We start from the raw sequence: 18,481 nt of genomic DNA, 5'->3' as shown, positions 1-18,481 counted from the left end.
AAGTCAGCTGCGTTGGAACTAAGGTGGGGTTTTTTGTTGTTGCGGTGATGTTTACATTCCGGTGGTGCCGTTTCAGGTGCCTTTCACGTTGCGTTTCCAGAAACGTACCCGATCTCTCTTGAACAATGTCGGCACACTGCTCTCGTTTTATCCATGTGTCTCTGTCCGTCACAATACTTCACCAGGAATCCAAAGTGCTCCCAAGCAGGAGACTTTAGCGACAGTGGAGGGTCCTCAAGCTCCGACTTACCGCTAGTGTAACAGAGTTAATAAGAAATTTGATTCCACTTGCCACATAAAAACTCATCTCTCAACACGCAAACTTGTTTGTCCCATAGTAATTAAACGCAGCACCCCTGTGGTTTAGGGTCGTGCACCCCGGGGGGCAGCAACAGCCGGACCTTCGTGGCTCCCTGGTAGGTGCACGAGCTATGAGCTCCGTCATTTTTCCATTAATTACTTTATTTTCACTACAAAGGGGTGGTTTAAGTTGTGTTTTTTTTAAACATGTAGCTCCCTTATGGTTGGCCCGTCCTTTTTTGTAAAAAGTTGACTTCATGTGTTTTCATTTTATTTTTGTTTACAAAATGGCTAGTGCCACAAGTTAGCTAACCTGCACTGTCTTTTCCTTTTATATTTTTCAGATGTGCATGTGTGTGTGAGAGAGCAAAAACCTGACTGACTATACAATTAATTCCTGTGCCAGGTATGCTTTGTGTATTATTTTATGTTCATGTTGAAAATAATTAAGCAACAGTCGGACCTTCGTGGCTCCCTGATGTGCATGTGTGTGAGAGAGCAAAACCTGACTGACAGTAAAATTAATTCCTGTGCCAGTGTCCGAAATAAACAGCTGGATGCCAAATGGGATGGTCATCTCGTCTCGTCGTAAATCACACAAGGCCAGAGAGAGTACCAAGCCGCTACACTGTGTTTCTAACTGGGGATTTCCACCAGGTGCGTTACAGCAGCGGCACGGCTCCACCGCGGTTTTGCTGCGTCTTCTTCCCGGCGTCAATTCACACCGGGCGCGTTACAGCAGCGCCACGTCAGCTTAGCGAGCCGGTCGTATACACGCAAGATCACACAATAATCCTGACCATATGGGAGACCGCGAGATCCCGTGATAAACTCTAAACTCTATTTATACAGTCTATGGATAAACTGTGTGTGTGTAAGTAAACAACAACAACCAACAGCTTACTTTGCTTCTCTGATGTGAAAGATCTGTTGATCTGGTCAAATAGAAGTCCCACCTTACGCTCGCGAAGAGATGCTGCTGAGACGTTGCTGTAACGCGCCCAGTGGAAATCAGGCTTAAGTCTCTGAAGAAAAATGCAGCAAGCCGGTGTGATCAATCAAAGCCTTTAGTTACATGCAGCACGGAGAGAGTCTCAGCAGTCTCTCTCGACAAAAGAAACTTTCTACCTTATATACAAAATTTCAGTCTTACATGATCAAATAACAGGAGGTAGTTACAGATGAAGTGATTAATGTAGTTAGCATACAGGAACCAGACATTACAAAGTAGGGAGAGAAACTTCAAAGAAACAAAGGAAGTGGATTAGGAGTCAGTCAGATACTTGTCATGCAAAATACTTTCTAAGGCTTGTCTGCCCATTTGTCCGTGAGACATGATTTAATTCACTGTGGAAAAATAGTATTAGATTCTTGATATTTAAACAATAAACATTAACAGCACAGTGTGCTTGAAAAAGCACACTATATACTGTTCACCGGCCTTAATCCTATTTATTCTTCTGTTTCTTCTGGTGTGTTTTTTTTTCGGTCGACTACTTCTCCAGGGGCCTCATGTATCAAAGCGTGCATAGCTTTCATACTGAAAAATGGCGCACTCCCAAAACTAGCACTAAGCACTAAGTGCGTACACAAGGATTTCCCACACAGGTTTTTTCTCCAGGGAGAGGGATCTGTGCGTCATGGATCGCTGTGCACCTGCAGCGTTAACATCTCCATGTTCAACCAAAGCCGAAACATTTGGCGATTGGGACTTTGACACAGTAATTAAGGCAGGTTATCTGTGAAAAATTTGTGCGCTCCATATTAATCAGAAATATAATATTGATCCCCTGAGGGAAATTCGGTATATATATATATATATATATATATATATATATATATATATATATATATATATAAATATATATATATATATATAATATAGTATATATGTTTTTAAAAAATAGTGGAAATATACAATCTTAAAAAACATACAGACTTCATACTACTAACATACTACTATTGTACAAGTAAGCAGCAGTACACAGGTGAAATATAAGATTTAAAAATAGATGAAAAAAATCATCATCTATCCCCTCTTATTTAGAACGGGTTATTGAGGGTGGAAAACAGCATTTTCCCCCATTGTCAGAGAGCTATAAACTGTTAACACAAAGCCAGTTGTGTGTAGTTTGAGTTTAGGCATGAAACACGTTTTAAATAGAGCATAAAAGACTCACGGCACCTCGAAAGGTTGCGGAGTGGTCCGCACATTCTCACGGCAAGCTCACTTTTCATACATGTGGCGTGTGAGGGAAAAACAGCGTTGATACATGAGAACCCTGGAATTTGGGTCACACGTTCACTAAAAAGGTATCAAATCGACTGACTCAGCCATAACAAGAGTGCTATGTCTTTTCTAAGGGTTTTGGCAAATGTTTTTCAAAATATTCGGCAAAAACACTCCAAATAATCCCCCCAATGTTATCCTATGGAGAGGCTAGAGTGGATGACCTCATCGCTAGAGTGCAGAGGGAGAAGAAAATTTGTCGAAAATACATTTGGAAACTGTATTCGAGGCCACAGATACCACTCTACAGAAATAATTTATACATAGAAATGTAAGAAAATTCGTCTTCTCACTCACATTGGTCTGCTAAAGCTGTCAGAGTTATAGTTTGGGCGTAGGGTGCACAGATGCGCCACCAACATGTACCCACAGCCTCATAGACCACCATGGTAAAAAGGAGGGAAAATGTCTCGAGGAGTAGTTATAAAATATGTTTAGTCATTTTTCATTATTTTTCTTAACCACCTTTCTCATTACAGATATTAGTGTGTGTGTGTGTGTGTGTGTGTATATATATATATAGTTCTGATGTTTTCATGTAAAGCATAATAATGATCTGAATACTTTTGGACTTTTAAAACAAACCCTTTGAAGACGTCGCCTTGGACTCTTAACCAACTTCCTTATTACAGATATTAGTACATATACATATATATACATACATCTGATGTTTTTCTTGTAAAACATAATAATAATCTGAATCCTTTTGGACTGTTGGTTGGATAAAACAAAAATGTTGCCTTGGACTCTGGGAAATAACACAGGGCATTTTTTTTTTATTTCCTGACTTTCTATTTCCAAGTAGATTAATGGATTAGTCATGAAAATAATGGACAGATTAGTTGACAATGAAATAATTGTTGCAGACCCATAATTTGTATGACTTGATGTTCTGATATTCTTGTTGATGATACATCTTGAATTTGTTGTATGATTTGATGGAAGTAAGTTGTCTTTGGAATTGAGTCCATATGTGTGAAGTCCCTGTTATTGTGTCCAATAAACCAAACTCTCATGTGGGTGATCTAAACCTGAGACATCTGAGTCTTTAAACACTCATGATGAAAGGTAAGCAGCACCTTTTCTAAAGCTTTACTCCTCCCACCTGTAAGGTTTAGCACCTCCTTCGCTCCACAGAGCACTCTGCTATTTCACAATAAGCGTTTAAATCAGAGGGAGGAAACCAAACAGCAGAGTAAGAGGAGGAGCAACAGTGGAAAGAGGAGAGCTGCAGCGTCACACTCCAGAAATGAAAGTTAAGTCTGTCAGAGTGTCATTTTCACTGCAGTCCAGACAAGTCTCTGTTTCTCTCTGAAAGAAAGTTCAAACTGACTTCATCAGGTCTTTGTCAACAACACAGCAGAGTCTCTGCCAAACACTGGTGAGTACAGCTGATCATATTTACACTTTCAACAACCAGGATTAATACAAAACTTCATCTCCACTCAGGCAGGAAGTTCCTCTCTTTTCACATTATAGTTGTTCAATTGTTACAATATAACTGTGGCAGCCTAGTCTGGCTAACACCAGACTAATCTCAAATGAGATTAGTCTGGAAACCAGCCGTTCATTTCTCCGTAGAGGAGGTGTGGTTTACGATCCTCCGGAGCCGTTTATTGGGACCTTAGAATGTCTATCAAAAGCGTCTGTAGGTAGCTCTTAGCCAATCGTATCAGTTATACCAGATGACGTAGTAGAGCAACAGAAATGGATGTTTGTTGTGTTGTGTCTGATTATTTATTTTCGCACTTTATTCCCCCCTCATGTCATTCAGCCACACACATCCACTGATTTTATGGGCAATAAACAAGCTGCTGCGGGTCTCTCGGCGGCTCCGCTGTCCCCCGGCTCGTAGCGAGATCACCGGCGTTACGGTAGCGCCGGTGATTAGCGCCGCTAGCGGCTAATAGCCCCGCTACCGTAACGCTGGTGATCTCACTACGAGCCGGGGGACAGCGGAGCCGCCGAGAGACCTTTCGCCTTTCAACTTTCGCTCTAAACTATTTAAAACACCATCTACAGCTAAAGAGAGTTTCGCGTCTGCAGCAGCCATGTTGGATCTGTAAGAAAACCACAAGCTTCCAAGTGCCGAGTAGTACGCGTCATCGTCTTGCCGTCCCTCCCCGCTCTGTGATTGGATCCCTAAAACAGGGCTAACAAACGTCCCTGGTTGCCAGACTGGATGGAGGTTCGAAATGAAATTCGAGCGTGCAAGGCAGTATGGGTATACCCAGGCTAGTGGCAGCCCACTTTAACAGCTTTAAACAGTCTCTCTGTGTCTGTTCCTAGGACTTCACTCTCTTGTGACTGAACCTTCATGGTTAAGAGTTCACCGTCACACCTACCTTCTGCTGTTATTACAGTTAGCTGATAAGTTCTTTCATCCTGCTTCCTCTATTTCCTCTGGCTGTTTCACACTAAAAGCTTTTCACCAGAGAGTCAGCAGAAGTCATAATGGGAAGGGGAAATGTAAAGTGTTTGCAGAGCTTTATTAGCAATGTTTATCTATAATTAAAATATGCTCTGCACATTAGCATTTGGACACATTTGGTGGTTCAGCAAGAGTAACAAGGTCGGGGTGGTCCGTAGCGTAGTGGTTTACACAGGCGCCCCATGTATAGAGGCTACAGTCCTCGCTGCGGTGGAGCCGGGTTCGAATCCGGCCTGAGCTCCCTTTACCGCATGTCCTCCCCTCTGTCACCCTCTTTCTATCTGTCTCTCACTTTCAATAAAGCATGTAAAAATGCCCAAAAAATAATCTTTAAAAAAAAAAAGAGTAACAAGGTCATGTTTGTTCACAGTGAACATAAGTTAATGTTGGACTTTGTTGTAAGCTATCGTTCGCCCGCTAGCGCTAACCCATATCATTCACATTGCAGTTAAGCAAATTAAATAAATGATGAATGAATTATACACGTTTTAGTTGGTCTCTCTTAACCCATTGACGCCGGGAAAGCATTACCGCATTTCTACCATTAAAACCGGGAGCGCTGTTGCGTCATTCTACCATTAAGGCCGGGACAGCGGATATGTCATTTTGTAGTATTTGTATTTTTTTCCACATATTTTCGGTCTCTTGGCCAATGAAATGCATCAGAATCATGATCAGAATACATGCGGGAGTGTCGCAATGCAACATCTCACTTTTCCAGAACTTTGAAATCATGGTGGAAGACGACTATAGCGGAGGAGCTCAGCAGTAAGTGACTGAAGCCATCTAGATGAAAACAGCGCCGATGATTTAATTGCTGATCCGGACTTTGAACCCTCGGAACCAATCGACCGGCATTTATGGATGAGGAATATGTTTTTCGACGACATATTTTCACCGAAGAACAGTCAGATTTGTGGCCGTCTGGAGATAATAATAATAATATTATTAATACTATATTAATATTAATAATAATTGATTGTGATGATGATATAAGAAATCATGACTGTTTATGTCTTATATTACTTTATGCGTCGTTGAGTACCCTGAAAAGTGCAATATATAAAATGTATTATTATTATTATTATTATTATTATCATTATTATTATTTATTTTATTTTTTTTATTACAGTAGGCTAATGAGAACTATGTCTATTTCTTCCAATGGTCATATCATGTTTGCATCTTGCTAATGGGCATGTATTAGTATTATGCATAGGATTTTTATTCAGTCAAATGTAACATTTGCTGAGTTTGTTAATTTAAAAAAAAACTTTATTGAAGGTTTGGACAAATAAACTCAAATTCATATGAAAGCCATGGGTATAAGCTCTCAAATACTTTTTGAATTTCATTTTTATCTGCTACAGAAGCTGAAAAATCTATTATTTAGTAGGTGTTGAATTTCCAGAAAAACTTCAGGTTTTAGGGGGTCATTTGAAAATCGCCCATAGGTTTTCCAGGCATTTTTTTCCAGGCGCTTTAGGCCTTAATGGGTTAACGGCACTGAGTTGGTCTTGTTGGTCGGATAGCCCCGCCCCCAGCCGCTGACGTAAGTGGTTAGCGGTTCAAGACCAGCAAAGAGTTGGTGCCGCTGTGGAACCAGTTTTCCTGGCCGAGAGCCAATTCTTTGGCTGTCAAAAAAAATTAAAGAACTGGCTCATAATTGGGCATTGGCTCCGAACTGACACTGGAACTGGCTTGGTGGAAAAGGGTTCTATGCTATACCCTCTTTTTGTCTTGCCCAACATGTGTTCCTCTATGTTCCAGGAGAAGATTAGAATGCAATTCAGTTAAAGGAAGACTGACAAAAATCAATCAATCAAAATTACTTTATTTATCCCCAAGGGTAAATTCAGTTGGTCTGGTAGAAACTCTGTTAGAATGAGACAGCCTGATGGCTGTAGGAGCGAAGGATCTTTTGAATCTCTCCGTCCTGCAACGGAGAGAGAGGAGCCGACCACTGCTGTTTTTTTGATCCATAAAGGTTTTGTGTAGCGGATGATCCGGGTATTTCAAGATGGCCTCCAACATCTTGACAGTGCATCTCTCCACCACCTCCTCCAATGAGTCATGTTCAGGAAGTTAAGAAAGACATAATTTACAAGAGCCTGAAACACAGGAAGTTTGTTCAAAGGGCTCCATGTAGTGGTTAAAAAGCAGAATTAATAAGGGGATGGGGATAATTGTTTTCATTGGGTTTTATCAAGGACAAAGGGAATATGAGGGGACTAGTTGATGTGAAATTGAATGGACTCATGATGGACAGATTAAGATGCAGGGGCTCTGTGTCGTAGGTTACTCTAGTGGGAAATTTACCATTTACGACAGGTAGTCGAGGAGAACATCAGTGGCGGAATGAAAACGTAGGTTTTGGAGTCAATAAAGCTTTAATCCGCTCTGGAATCCACAAAGCAAACATTGAAAGAGACTGTTGGATCCACATTAGTAAAGTGTTGCAGCCACAATCACGATCACATGACATAAAAACAGAGACAGTCAGGGGAAAACAGAACCCGCAGAGGAAGAAGGAAACACAGGGAAACAGCTGGAGGCATGGCGAGGCTGTGACATTTTTATTTTTGTATTTGAAAAGAAACAGAAACCACACTTCTATCAATTTAAACAAAAAATGTAAGATTGCATTTTTAGTTAAATTATTTTTTTATTTTCTTTAGATATGGCTGCTGCAAACTATCTGTCATCTGAAGATCAGTTCCTGTGCTCCATCTGTCTGGATGTGTTCACTGATCCTGTCACCACATCATGTGGACACAACTTCTGCAAAACCTGCATCAACACACACTGGAATAATAATGACCATTACCTGTGTCCCATGTGTAAGAAAGTTTTCAACACAAAACCTGAGCTGCACGTCAACACTTTTATCTCTGAGATGGTTGTTCAGTTCAGCCAGTCAGCTCAGCAGAAAGCCAGCAGCAGCAGATCAGAACAACAAGTGTCTGAACCAGGAGAAGTTCCCTGTGACGTCTGCACTGGAACCAAACTGAAGGCCCTGAAGTCCTGCCTGGTGTGTCTGGTCTCCTACTGTGAGACTCACCTGGAGCCTCATCTGACAGTGTCAGGCCTGAAAAGACATCAGCTGATCAACGCTGTGGAGAACCTGGAAGGCAGGATGTGTACGAAGCACGATAAACCTCTGGAGCTGTTCTGTAAGACCGACCAGATGTGTGTCTGCATGCTCTGCACTGTTTTAGACCACAAGATGCATGATGTTGTTCCTCTGAAAGAAGGATATGAGGAAAAGAAGGCTGAGCTGTGGGAGACAGAGTCTGAACTTCAGCAAATAATCCAGAAGAGACAACGGAAGATTCAGGAGTTCAAACACTCAGTCCACCTCAGTGAGAAAGATGCAGACAGAGAGATATCAGAAGGAGTTCAGGTCTTCACTGCTCTGAAGGAGTCTGTTGAGAGAGGCCAAGCCAATTTCATCGAAACAATCAAAGAGAAGCAGACAACAACTGAAAAACAGGTTGAAGACTTCATCAAAGAGCTGGAACAGGAAATCTCTGAGCTGAAGAAGAGAAGCACTGAGGTGGAGCAGCTCTCACGCTCTGAAGACCACCTCCATCTTCTCCAGAGTGTCCAGTCCCTGAACACCCACCACCCAACACCCACCAAGGACTGGACAGAGGTCAGCGTCCGTCCATCATCATATGAGGGGACTGTGGTGAGAGCTGTGGCTCAGCTGGAGGAGACACTCAGTGGAGAGATGAAGAAGCTGCTTGAAGCTGAGCTGAAGAGAGTCCAGCAGTATGCAGTGGATGTGACTCTTGATCCTGATACAGCAAATCCCTACCTCATCCTGTCATGTGGTGGGAAACAGGTGAAACATGGTAAAGTGAAGAACAACCTCCCAGACAATCCAGAGAGATTTTCTCGTTATAATATTGTTTTAGCAAAGCAGAGTTTCTCTTCAGGCAGATTTTACTTTGATGTTCAAGTTAAAGGAAAGACTGCCTGGGACTTAGGAGTGGTCAGAGAGTCGATCGACAGGAAGGGAGTAGTTGCACTAAGGCCAAAGTATGGTTTCTGGACTATATGTTTGAGAAATGGAAATGAATATGAAGCTCTTGATAACCCTTCAGTCCGTCTCTCTCTGAAGTCTCCTCCTCAGAAGGTGGGGGTGTTTGTGGATTATGAGGAGGGTCTGGTGTCCTTCTATGACGTAGATGCTGTAGCTCTCATCTACTCCTTTACTGGCTGCTCCTTCACTGAGAAACTCTTCCCATTCTTCAGTCCCTGTAGTAATAATGATGGTAAAAACTCTGCACCTCTGATCATCTGTCCTGTCAGAGTAAAATAATCACTTATCTCCTTTCATGTATTGATTTACTTTGTACAAATGTACATACACAAAGTCAGTGTTTTACCTGCAGCAGATGATGTTCTGCGTATCCCTAATTTAGAGAACCAGACACGCTCCACACTGACTATGCGTGCAGTTTATTACAAAATGACTAAAAATTAAAGATTTTTGCTGAAATGTTTCTCAATATTTCAGTTTCGAACAAAGATCAATTTAATATTAAGGCTTATTACATGCCTGTAGTGTCTACAGAATAAAGCATGTGTCATTCTGAAATATAAAGTAATGGAGTAATCAATATAAAGTAATGGAGTAATCAATCGATGCTAACAGAAGGTAGTGTGTTTCATTAACTGTCACTTTGGTAACTTTTGTTTGTTTTGAGATAACATGTATTATAGTTTAAAATCACTGAAATCTGTAAATATGTGATTGTCAAATAAAAACTGTAAAATAAACTAGGGGGAAGTACAAAGCCAGACTACTCCTCTTCCCAGGTTCTAATATTACACGCGTCAACTTAATTTTCTTATAATTTAAGATCACGCCTTCTTTATCAAACACAGAAATGTATGGTTTCACTTTTAAAGCTCAACACAGACTCATAAAAGTGCTCAGAAACAGGGAACTTTTGAACACCTCCAGCTCTGTGACAACTGAACAAATTCCATCTGCTGATGAAGATCATGTGCTATGGTCAAAAACTCTGGAACAAGGTAAGAAGTGGACCTGAAGTGGAGATCATTCTGTCAAACTCAAGAAAATGATCCTTGATGTTTTTAATGTTATTGGGCCCTGTGTTACGGATCTGATTAATTTTTCTTTGATGTCTGGATGTGTCCCAGCTGCCTTTAAACATGCTGTGGTCCAGCCCCTTCTCAAAAAACATAATCTAGATCCCTCAGTTTTATCAAATTTTAGGCCCATCTCCAAACTCCCATTTCTTTCTAAGGTTTTGGAGAAGGTGGTCAATGAACAGCTGCAGTCTTTTATTGATTTTAATGACATCTCTGAGAAGTTCCAGTCTGGTTTTAAGTCACGCCATAGCACAGAAACGGCGCTTTTAAGGATTTTAAATGACCTTCTTTTAACAGTAGACTCTGGTAACCCTGCGGTCCTGGTCCTTCTGGATCTGACTTCGACACAGTTGATCACCACATTCTCTTGTCTCGCCTTAACACCTGTGTCGGCATTAAAGGCACCGCTCTTAAATGGTTTGAGTCATACCTGTCAGATAGGAGCTTCTCTGTGCAGCTGGGCCAGTTTTCCTCAGACCCTTCCCCTCTGAGCTGTGGGGTGCCTCAGGGTTCCATTTTGGGCCCCCTCCTCTTTTCTATTTATATGTTGCCATTAGGGTCTATATTTAAAAAGTATAATGTCTCCTTCCATTGCTATGCGGATGATGTACAAATATATCTACCGCTAAAAATGAACAACCCATCCTCTGTGCAGGTCTTGTTAGACTGCCTAAAAGACATCCAGTCATGGATGGCAGCAAACTTTCTGTCAATAAATAAAAACAAAACTGAGATCATTTTATTTGGTCAACAAAATATTTTAGATGGCTATGACAGCGCCATTGGTAGCCTTAAATCTCTGTGTCAACCTTCTGCAAGGAACCTTGGGGTTATTCTGGACTCTCACTTCAAATTTAACAAACAGATAAGCTCCACTGTCAAAACCAGCTTCTTCCAACTACGGCTACTGTCAAAAGTTAAGACTTATCTCCCCACAACTGATTTTGAGCGAGTCATCCACACTTTCATCACATCACGCCTAGACTATTGTAATTCTTTGTTTGTTGGTCTTGACCAGTCAGCAGTGCGCCGCTTACAGGTTGTTCAAAATGCAGCCGCCCGCCTGCTGACTGGGAAGAAAAGGCGTGACCACATTACCCCCATCCTTGCATCTTTGCACTGGCTACCTGTGAATTTTAGGATCCAGTTTAAGGTTTTATTAATTGTTTTTAAGTGCTTAAATGGTCTGGCACCTTCTTATTTATCAGAGCTTTTAAAACCCCACAGTACTTCCAGAGCACTTAGGTCGTCTAACCAGCTGCTCCTGGTCGTACCGCGGTCCAGACTCTGTACTCGTGGGGACAGAGCCTTCTCTGTGGCGGCCCCAAAGCTGTGGAACAGCCTACCTCTCCAGGTCAGAGCTGCACAGTCTGTTGAGCACTTTAAAACATTATTAAAAACCTATTTATTCTCCTTGGCTTTCAGTCCCAGCTAGGCAAGAATCCTTGGCTTTCTTTTTTTAAACTTTTTTACCCTTTTATTTGTCTTTTTATCTCTAACACTGTTTTGGATTGAGTTTTTATTACTATTTTATTCTATTTTATTTTATTGTTTTTAGTATTTTATTGTTTTGATTGTTTTTATTTATACCTATTTGTGTATGATTTATTCTATTGTAATAACTGTACAGCACTTTGGTCAACTGAGGTTGTTTTTTAAATGTGCTCTATAAATAAACTTTGACTTGACTTGACTTGACTTTAAAATGGCATCCAGTATTGAAAAGACACACACTAAAAAAAACAATGTTAAAGTCGTGTTTAAATGAGGAACAACATTTTTAAATATCTCTACATTTTTTAATATTTTCATGTGAAGTTTTATACACTGTTTCTTCATGTAGGTAATTACAGTTTCTTTAGTATTCTATGTTTGAAGTTGACCGTATTTTCTTCAAGCCATATTTCAAAACCAACAACAACTGGTGTTGTATACTTTCTTTGGAAATGTCCCCCAACATGAACTGTTTAGTGCAGGTTATTAATATAAATTCTGAACATCTCTTGAGACCTGACAGCCGTCCTCATGTCTGAACACTTCTACTTGACTCCCTGCTTCACTGCAGCAGCAACAACATCCTCCATGTTGATGACTAACTGGTTATCACACAGAACGACCACTAGATGGATCACAACACAAATTAATCATGAGCTCAAAGTTACTGCACTGCTGCCACACAGAGCACAAAACACTCCTGATAATTGAGAGAGAACACACACACACACACACACACACACACCCTTGTACTTCTATCTTTATGAGGGCCCTCATTGGAATAGTGAATTCTCTAGCCCCTTACCCTAACCCTTAACATAACTTTCACCATCACAACTAAATGCCCAACCCTAACCCTAACATAAACCTAGTTGTAACCTTAACCCTAAAACAAAGTCTGGACTCTAGCGAGTCTAACAAGCCTTTAAAGAATTGAGGACTGGCCGGTATTCCGGTCGACACTATGTAGGAAGTACAAGAACACACACACACACACACACACACACACACACACACACACACAAATCTTTTCTAAAGATTTCTTTATCTAAAGATAGGATAGATTGGGTTTAGCACCTCCTTGGCTCCACAGAGCAATCTGCTATTTCACAATAAGTGTTTAATCAGAGGGAGGAAACCAAACAGCAGAGCTGCAGTAAGAGGAGGAGCAACAGTGGAAAGAGGAGAGCTGCAGCGTCACACTCCAGAAATGAAAGTTAAGTCTGTCAGAGTGTCATTCTCATTGCAGTCCAGACAAGTCTCTGTTTCTCTCGGAAAGAAAGTTCAAACTGACTTCATCAGGTCTTTGTCAACAACACAGCAGAGTCTCTGCCAAACACTGGTGAGTACAGCTGATCATATTTACACTTTCAACAACCAGGATTAATACAAAACTTCAGCTCCACTCAGGCAGGAAGTTCCTCTCTTTTCACATTATAGTTGTTCAGTTGTTACAATATAACTGTGGCTGTTTGTCCACAGGTCCACTGTACAGCAGCCCACTTTAACAGCTTTAAACTGTCTCTCTGTGTCCGTTCTCAGGACTTCACTCACTTGTGACTGAATCTGTGTTCAGAGTTCACGGTCCCTAATTCTTTCCTGTTGTTATTACAGATTACTGATAAGTTCAGACACACTGCTTCCTCTACTTCCTCTGGCTGTTTCATAATAAAAGCTTTCCACCAGAGAGCCAGTGGAAGTCGATAGACTTCAATAACTTGGGACTGAAACTTTGTGGAGAGTTCTTCGTCACACTTCTGCTGGTTCTGGTTTTACTGATTACTGATCGCTCTTACATACTGCTTTCTCAACTTCCTCTGTCTGTTTCACAATAAAAGCATTTCACTACAGAACCAGTGAAAGCCTAAATGGAAAGAGGAAATGTTTTTGCAGAGCTTTATTAGCAGTGCTGGCCTCAGACAAAATGGGCCATGTGCACACTGCATACAAACAGAGACAGTCAGGTGAAAACAAGGAAACAGCTGGAGGCATGGCTAGGCTGTGACATTGAATATCTATGTTGTTAGGTAAAAAAACAAAACAGAAATCACACTTTTATTATTTTTTATCCTCCTACCATTCAAAGTCTTTTTTTTTTTTTTTTTTTAGAATTAGTGGTTGTGGGCAGTGGATGTTTAGGGGGAGATAGCAGGTCAACAATAAATACCACATAGAAGTGGTGACATCATCAGAAAGTGGTGAACCTGAAGATTAATTTAAGAAGCGCAGCACTATGAGTCAAGATGTTCTGGTCAAAAATATCTAATTATATTGACTTAATGAATTAATTCACTATTTATTGAAACCTATTCAGGTGTATAAGGGGTCAAAACATCAATATTTTGCTATCTAAAGTTCATTACATGTTCAACTGTGTCCCATAAGTTGTTGCAGCAGTATTTGTGTTGATACCATTTGCTACACACATTTGGTGCTGAATAATTATTAGCAATTTTATTCATACTGAGAATGGATAAAAATGGTCAAAAAACCCTTCAGAATTTAACATCAATATGCCAAGACCTTTGGATCAACATAAAATAATCTGTGCTGTGATTTGGGCTAATAATCTTTGGTCATTTTGGAGATTTCGGTATTTTCAGCCATTAGAGCACTTCTGTTCTTCAAACTGCTGAGAAACCCTCTTATTGTCAAGAAAGTATATATATCTTCTGAATGCTCTAGGTCTCTAGTCTGTGGTTTTACAATTTCATGAGGCTGTGATTATCCTAGAGGTCACAGCAGCTCATTTTATACAGTGAGGTCTAGACTCAAGAAGTGCCCTCACTGCAATAACCTGGCTACTACTGATGACTAACATCATCCCACATGAAGAAACTAGGCTCATTGAATCCACAAGAGTCTCAGCTTTCCAGTGATACTAAGATTATGTGATTCAAAGCCTGTTTAGGGACCTCAGTATACACAAACATTCAAATACAGTAGGCAGAAATTGCAAATGTGTACTACATGAGAAAAACTATGTGATTTTTGCCTTAAAAGGCATGTTATCAGCACAAAGTAAAGGCATGTATGTAAAGAGGAGACTTGTGGGAACCCAGACAGCTTATTTTCATTGAGATAGCATGACGTCAGAGGTCACATGACCACGTTGAAAATGGCAAAATTAGCCTAACTTACTTTGCAGCAATACTTCCCAATCTCCAGTATATTCTGGTGAGTCTTCTGAACGGTAATAAAATGCTAAGCTTGTATTTTGAATAAAAATGACAACAAACCACACTTTGTATTTAAACCAAAATTTAGGATTGTATTTTTAAGTACATTTATTTTTTATTTTCTTTAGATATGGCTGCTGCAAACTATCTGCCTTCTGAAGATCAGTTCCTGTGCTCCATCTGTCTGGATGTGTTCACTGACCCTGTCAGCACACCGTGTGGACACAACTTCTGCAAAACCTGCATCAACACACACTGGAACAAAAATGACCAGTGCCTGTGTCCAATGTGTAAGAAAGTTTTCAACACGAGACCTGAACTGCACGTTAACACTTTCATCACTGAGATGGTTGTTCAGTTCAGACAGACAGGTCAACAGAAAGCTGCCAGCAGCAGATCAGAGCAACAAGTGTCCAAACCAGGAGAAGTTCCCTGTGACGTCTGCACTGGAACCAAATTGAAGGCCCTGAAGTCCTGCCTGGTGTGTCTGGTCTCCTATTGTGAGACTCACCTGGAGCCTCATCTGACAGTGTCAGGCCTGAAAAGACATCAGCTGATCGACGCTGTGGAGAACCTGGAAGGCAGGATGTGTACAAAGCACGATAAACCTCTGGAGCTGTTCTGTAAGACCGACCAGACGTGTGTCTGCATGCTCTGCACTGTTTCAGACCACAAGATGCATGATGTTGTTCCTCTGAAAGAAGGATATGAAGGAAAGAAGATCGAGCTGGAGGCTGAAATTCAGCAGATGATCCAAAAGAGAGAGCTGAAGATTCAGGATATCAAACACTCAGTCAACCTCAGTGAGAAAGATGCAGACAGAGAGATATCAGAAGGAGTTCAGGTCTTCACTGCTCTGAAGGAGTCTGTTGAGAGAGGCCAAGCCAATCTCATCGAAATGATCAAAGTGAAGCAAAAAACTGAAAAACAGGCTGAAGGCCTCATCAACAAGCTGGAACAGGAAATCTGTGAGCTGAAGAAGAGAAGCACTGAGGTGGTGCAGCTCTTACGCTCTGAAGACCACCTCCATCTCCTCCAGAGTGTCCAGTCCCTAAACACCCACCACCCAACACCCACCAAGGACTGGACAGAGGTCAGCATCCGTCCATCATCATATGAGGGGACTGTGGTGAGAGCTGTGGCTCAGCTGGAGGAGACACTCAGTAAACAGATGAAGAAGCTGCTTGAAGCTGAGCTGAAGAGGGTCCAGCAGTTTGCAATGGATGTGACTCTTGATCCTGATACAGCACATCCTAAACTGATCCTGTCTGATGATGGGAAAAAAGTGAAATGTGGTGATGTGATGAAGAATCTCACAGACAATCCAAAGAGATTTTCTGATTGTAGTTTTATTTCAGCAAAGCAGTTTATATCCTCAGGAAAATTTTATTTTGAGGTTCAAGTTAGAGGAAAGTCTTGCTGGATTTTAGGAGTGGCCAGAGAGTCGATCAACAGGAAGGGAGACATCACACTGAGCCCTCAGAATGGTTTCTGGGCTATGTGTTTGTTAAATGGAAATGAATACAAAGCGACTGCTTCCCCTGCAGTCCTTCTCTCTCTGAAGCCTCGGCCTCAGAAGGTGGGGGTGTTTGTGGATTATGAGGAGGGTCTGGTCTCCTTTTATGACATAAATACTGCAGCTCTGATCTACTCCTTTACTGGCTGCTTCTTCAATGAGAAACTTTTCCCATTCTTCTGCCCTGGTATTAATTATGATCGTAAAAACTCTGGACCTCTGATCATCTGTCCTGTCAGTCAAATGGTCTGATCTTTTATTGTCAGCAATTAATTGAGCAGTTGAGTGTTGCCAACAATACACATACTCACTGTGTAAATATAAATAAGACAATGTTTTCATACTGCAACACTGACATTGCAGCTACTAAAGGGTTATAGACATAAAAGAAACCAGCTGATCAACTCTTATATGGTAAGAAATGTACATATTTAGTGGTAATACTTCTTAAAGAGAAAATATGTTTCTATAATGGTATATGTTATGCTTACTGCTGTAGATAATTCAGATTTCATTTATCATGTAAATAATCGGGATGTGCATGGAATTAGTACATAATTTCAGTTTGTCTTTAAATTTTTCTTGGCTGCGGGTTTAATCTCATAATAAAATGTCAAATTTTATTATGGTAACACACATTTTGATTATTTTATTTTTTAAAAAGCCACAAAAACATTTTACAACCTTCACAAAAAAATATAATATAGATATTTTTTTTAGTTAATGATCGCGAATTTCAACAAAAGTAAAACTGGCATAATGTCTGTATTTAATGTTTCATCTTCACATAACGCTGATACACAATGTATAATTAAATTCCATATCAATTCAAAATTAAAAAATAACCTTTTGATTTTAATATCAAGAAACTTAAAAAAAAAAAAAAAAAAAAAGATATCCCAGGAACGTCTTGAAATTTCTTAAAATTCCAAATGTCTCGTTGGAATCAAGGATGAACCAATTCGATTTTGAAGGTCAAAGTTCAAAGTCACTGTGAGCTCACAAAAATACATTTTCAGCCAACACAAGAATTCCTACTCAAATGATCACACAGAAATCTAATAGGATGAAATGGCATGACATCTGATATCCAAAGGTCAGTCTGTAATTCTAGTTAATTCTGTCGTAATTTTATTTTTGATGTTTATATGAATCACTTTAGATGGCTGTTCGTTCTGTGTTTGAGTAACATTCACCGAATTACATTGTTTTGAAAGGTTTAAGTCTGTGACAGGTTGTTTTCAAATAACTCACATTGTCATCCGCCTCATTTGTAAAAGCCAGAAAATGTTTGTGTCAGCGAGTAAAACAGATGATGTAAAACATATTTTGTGATGACTTTGCTGTGCTATAAAATCCTGTGCAGAAGAAAAAGCTGTTTCTGGAAGTGTTTTATTTTGAAACTAGAGTCCTGTCCTCAAAGTCACGGAGATTTTCACAAGTTTTGTGTGTTTTCCTCCTGTGGCCAGAAAAAACTGTCAAAAGTCTGACGGTAAAAGGTGCCAAATACCTCCTATCATATTAAAGACAAAAAAGAAACTCATTATTCTAAAAACATATTTTTTAAACTACAGATATTTACCGTATATTGTCCATATTTTGAAAGAAATTATCAGTAAAAAATGTATGGATTTTAACTATTATTTATCAGTAAGAGTTTGGCAACTTATGCTACCAGACTTTTTAATGCCTTTTTAATAATTGTTTTTTTTTTTTACATTGTGGCTACTTTTGTCAAAAACGTTACATTTCAGTGTAAAAAGATTAAATAACAGCATCATTTTTAGTAAAATAGTTTAATAAAATGTAGTTTAAATAGTTTAAAACTGTTTATCAGGTGCAACCTCATAGAAACAATTCTTCCCCCACTTCACACCAAGATGAAGCCCATAGTCTGGACAGATTTTTAGGAATACTGACCAATGACATGATTGTTTGAGTATTGAAAACATTTAAACTGTCTTGTGAACTGAACTTTGATTATTGATATGATTGTTATTGAGCTGTAAAAGACTGTAAATGGGATGACGTTGCCTCTTGAGCAATTTACATGTAAGATATGCAGGACAGGATGTAACAATTCACGCCGACACAGCGAACTAAAGTTACCACTAAACAAAAATGAAGGAGCGACCGTTCAGTTA

General features: G+C 40.0%; 2 protein-coding genes across 2 annotated transcripts; both read left to right on the top strand.

The window, feature by feature from the left end:
* Positions 1-3,864: 3,864 nt before the first annotated feature.
* On the top strand, positions 3,865-9,357 carry LOC131968313 (E3 ubiquitin-protein ligase TRIM21-like). Its single transcript, XM_059329138.1, has 2 exons — positions 3,865-3,971; positions 7,700-9,357. Exon 2 carries the CDS (start codon positions 7,702-7,704, stop codon positions 9,346-9,348), a length of 1,647 nt encoding a protein of 548 aa, XP_059185121.1. The 5' UTR covers positions 3,865-3,971; positions 7,700-7,701; the 3' UTR covers positions 9,349-9,357.
* Positions 9,358-12,853: 3,496 nt separating this feature from the next.
* On the top strand, positions 12,854-17,964 carry LOC131968351 (E3 ubiquitin-protein ligase TRIM39-like). The gene is made up of 2 exons (XM_059329184.1): positions 12,854-12,984; positions 14,950-17,964. The coding sequence occupies exon 2, from the start codon at positions 14,952-14,954 to the stop codon at positions 16,587-16,589; it is 1,638 nt and encodes a 545-aa protein (XP_059185167.1). The 5' UTR covers positions 12,854-12,984; positions 14,950-14,951; the 3' UTR covers positions 16,590-17,964.
* Positions 17,965-18,481: the final 517 nt, after the last annotated feature.

Source organism: Centropristis striata, chromosome 1, assembly GCF_030273125.1.
Source record: "Centropristis striata isolate RG_2023a ecotype Rhode Island chromosome 1, C.striata_1.0, whole genome shotgun sequence".
Taxonomy (NCBI): Eukaryota; Metazoa; Chordata; class Actinopteri; order Perciformes; family Serranidae; genus Centropristis; species Centropristis striata.
The sequence above is the reverse complement of the archived record's forward strand: the minus strand, read 5'-3'. Positions and strand labels throughout refer to the sequence as shown.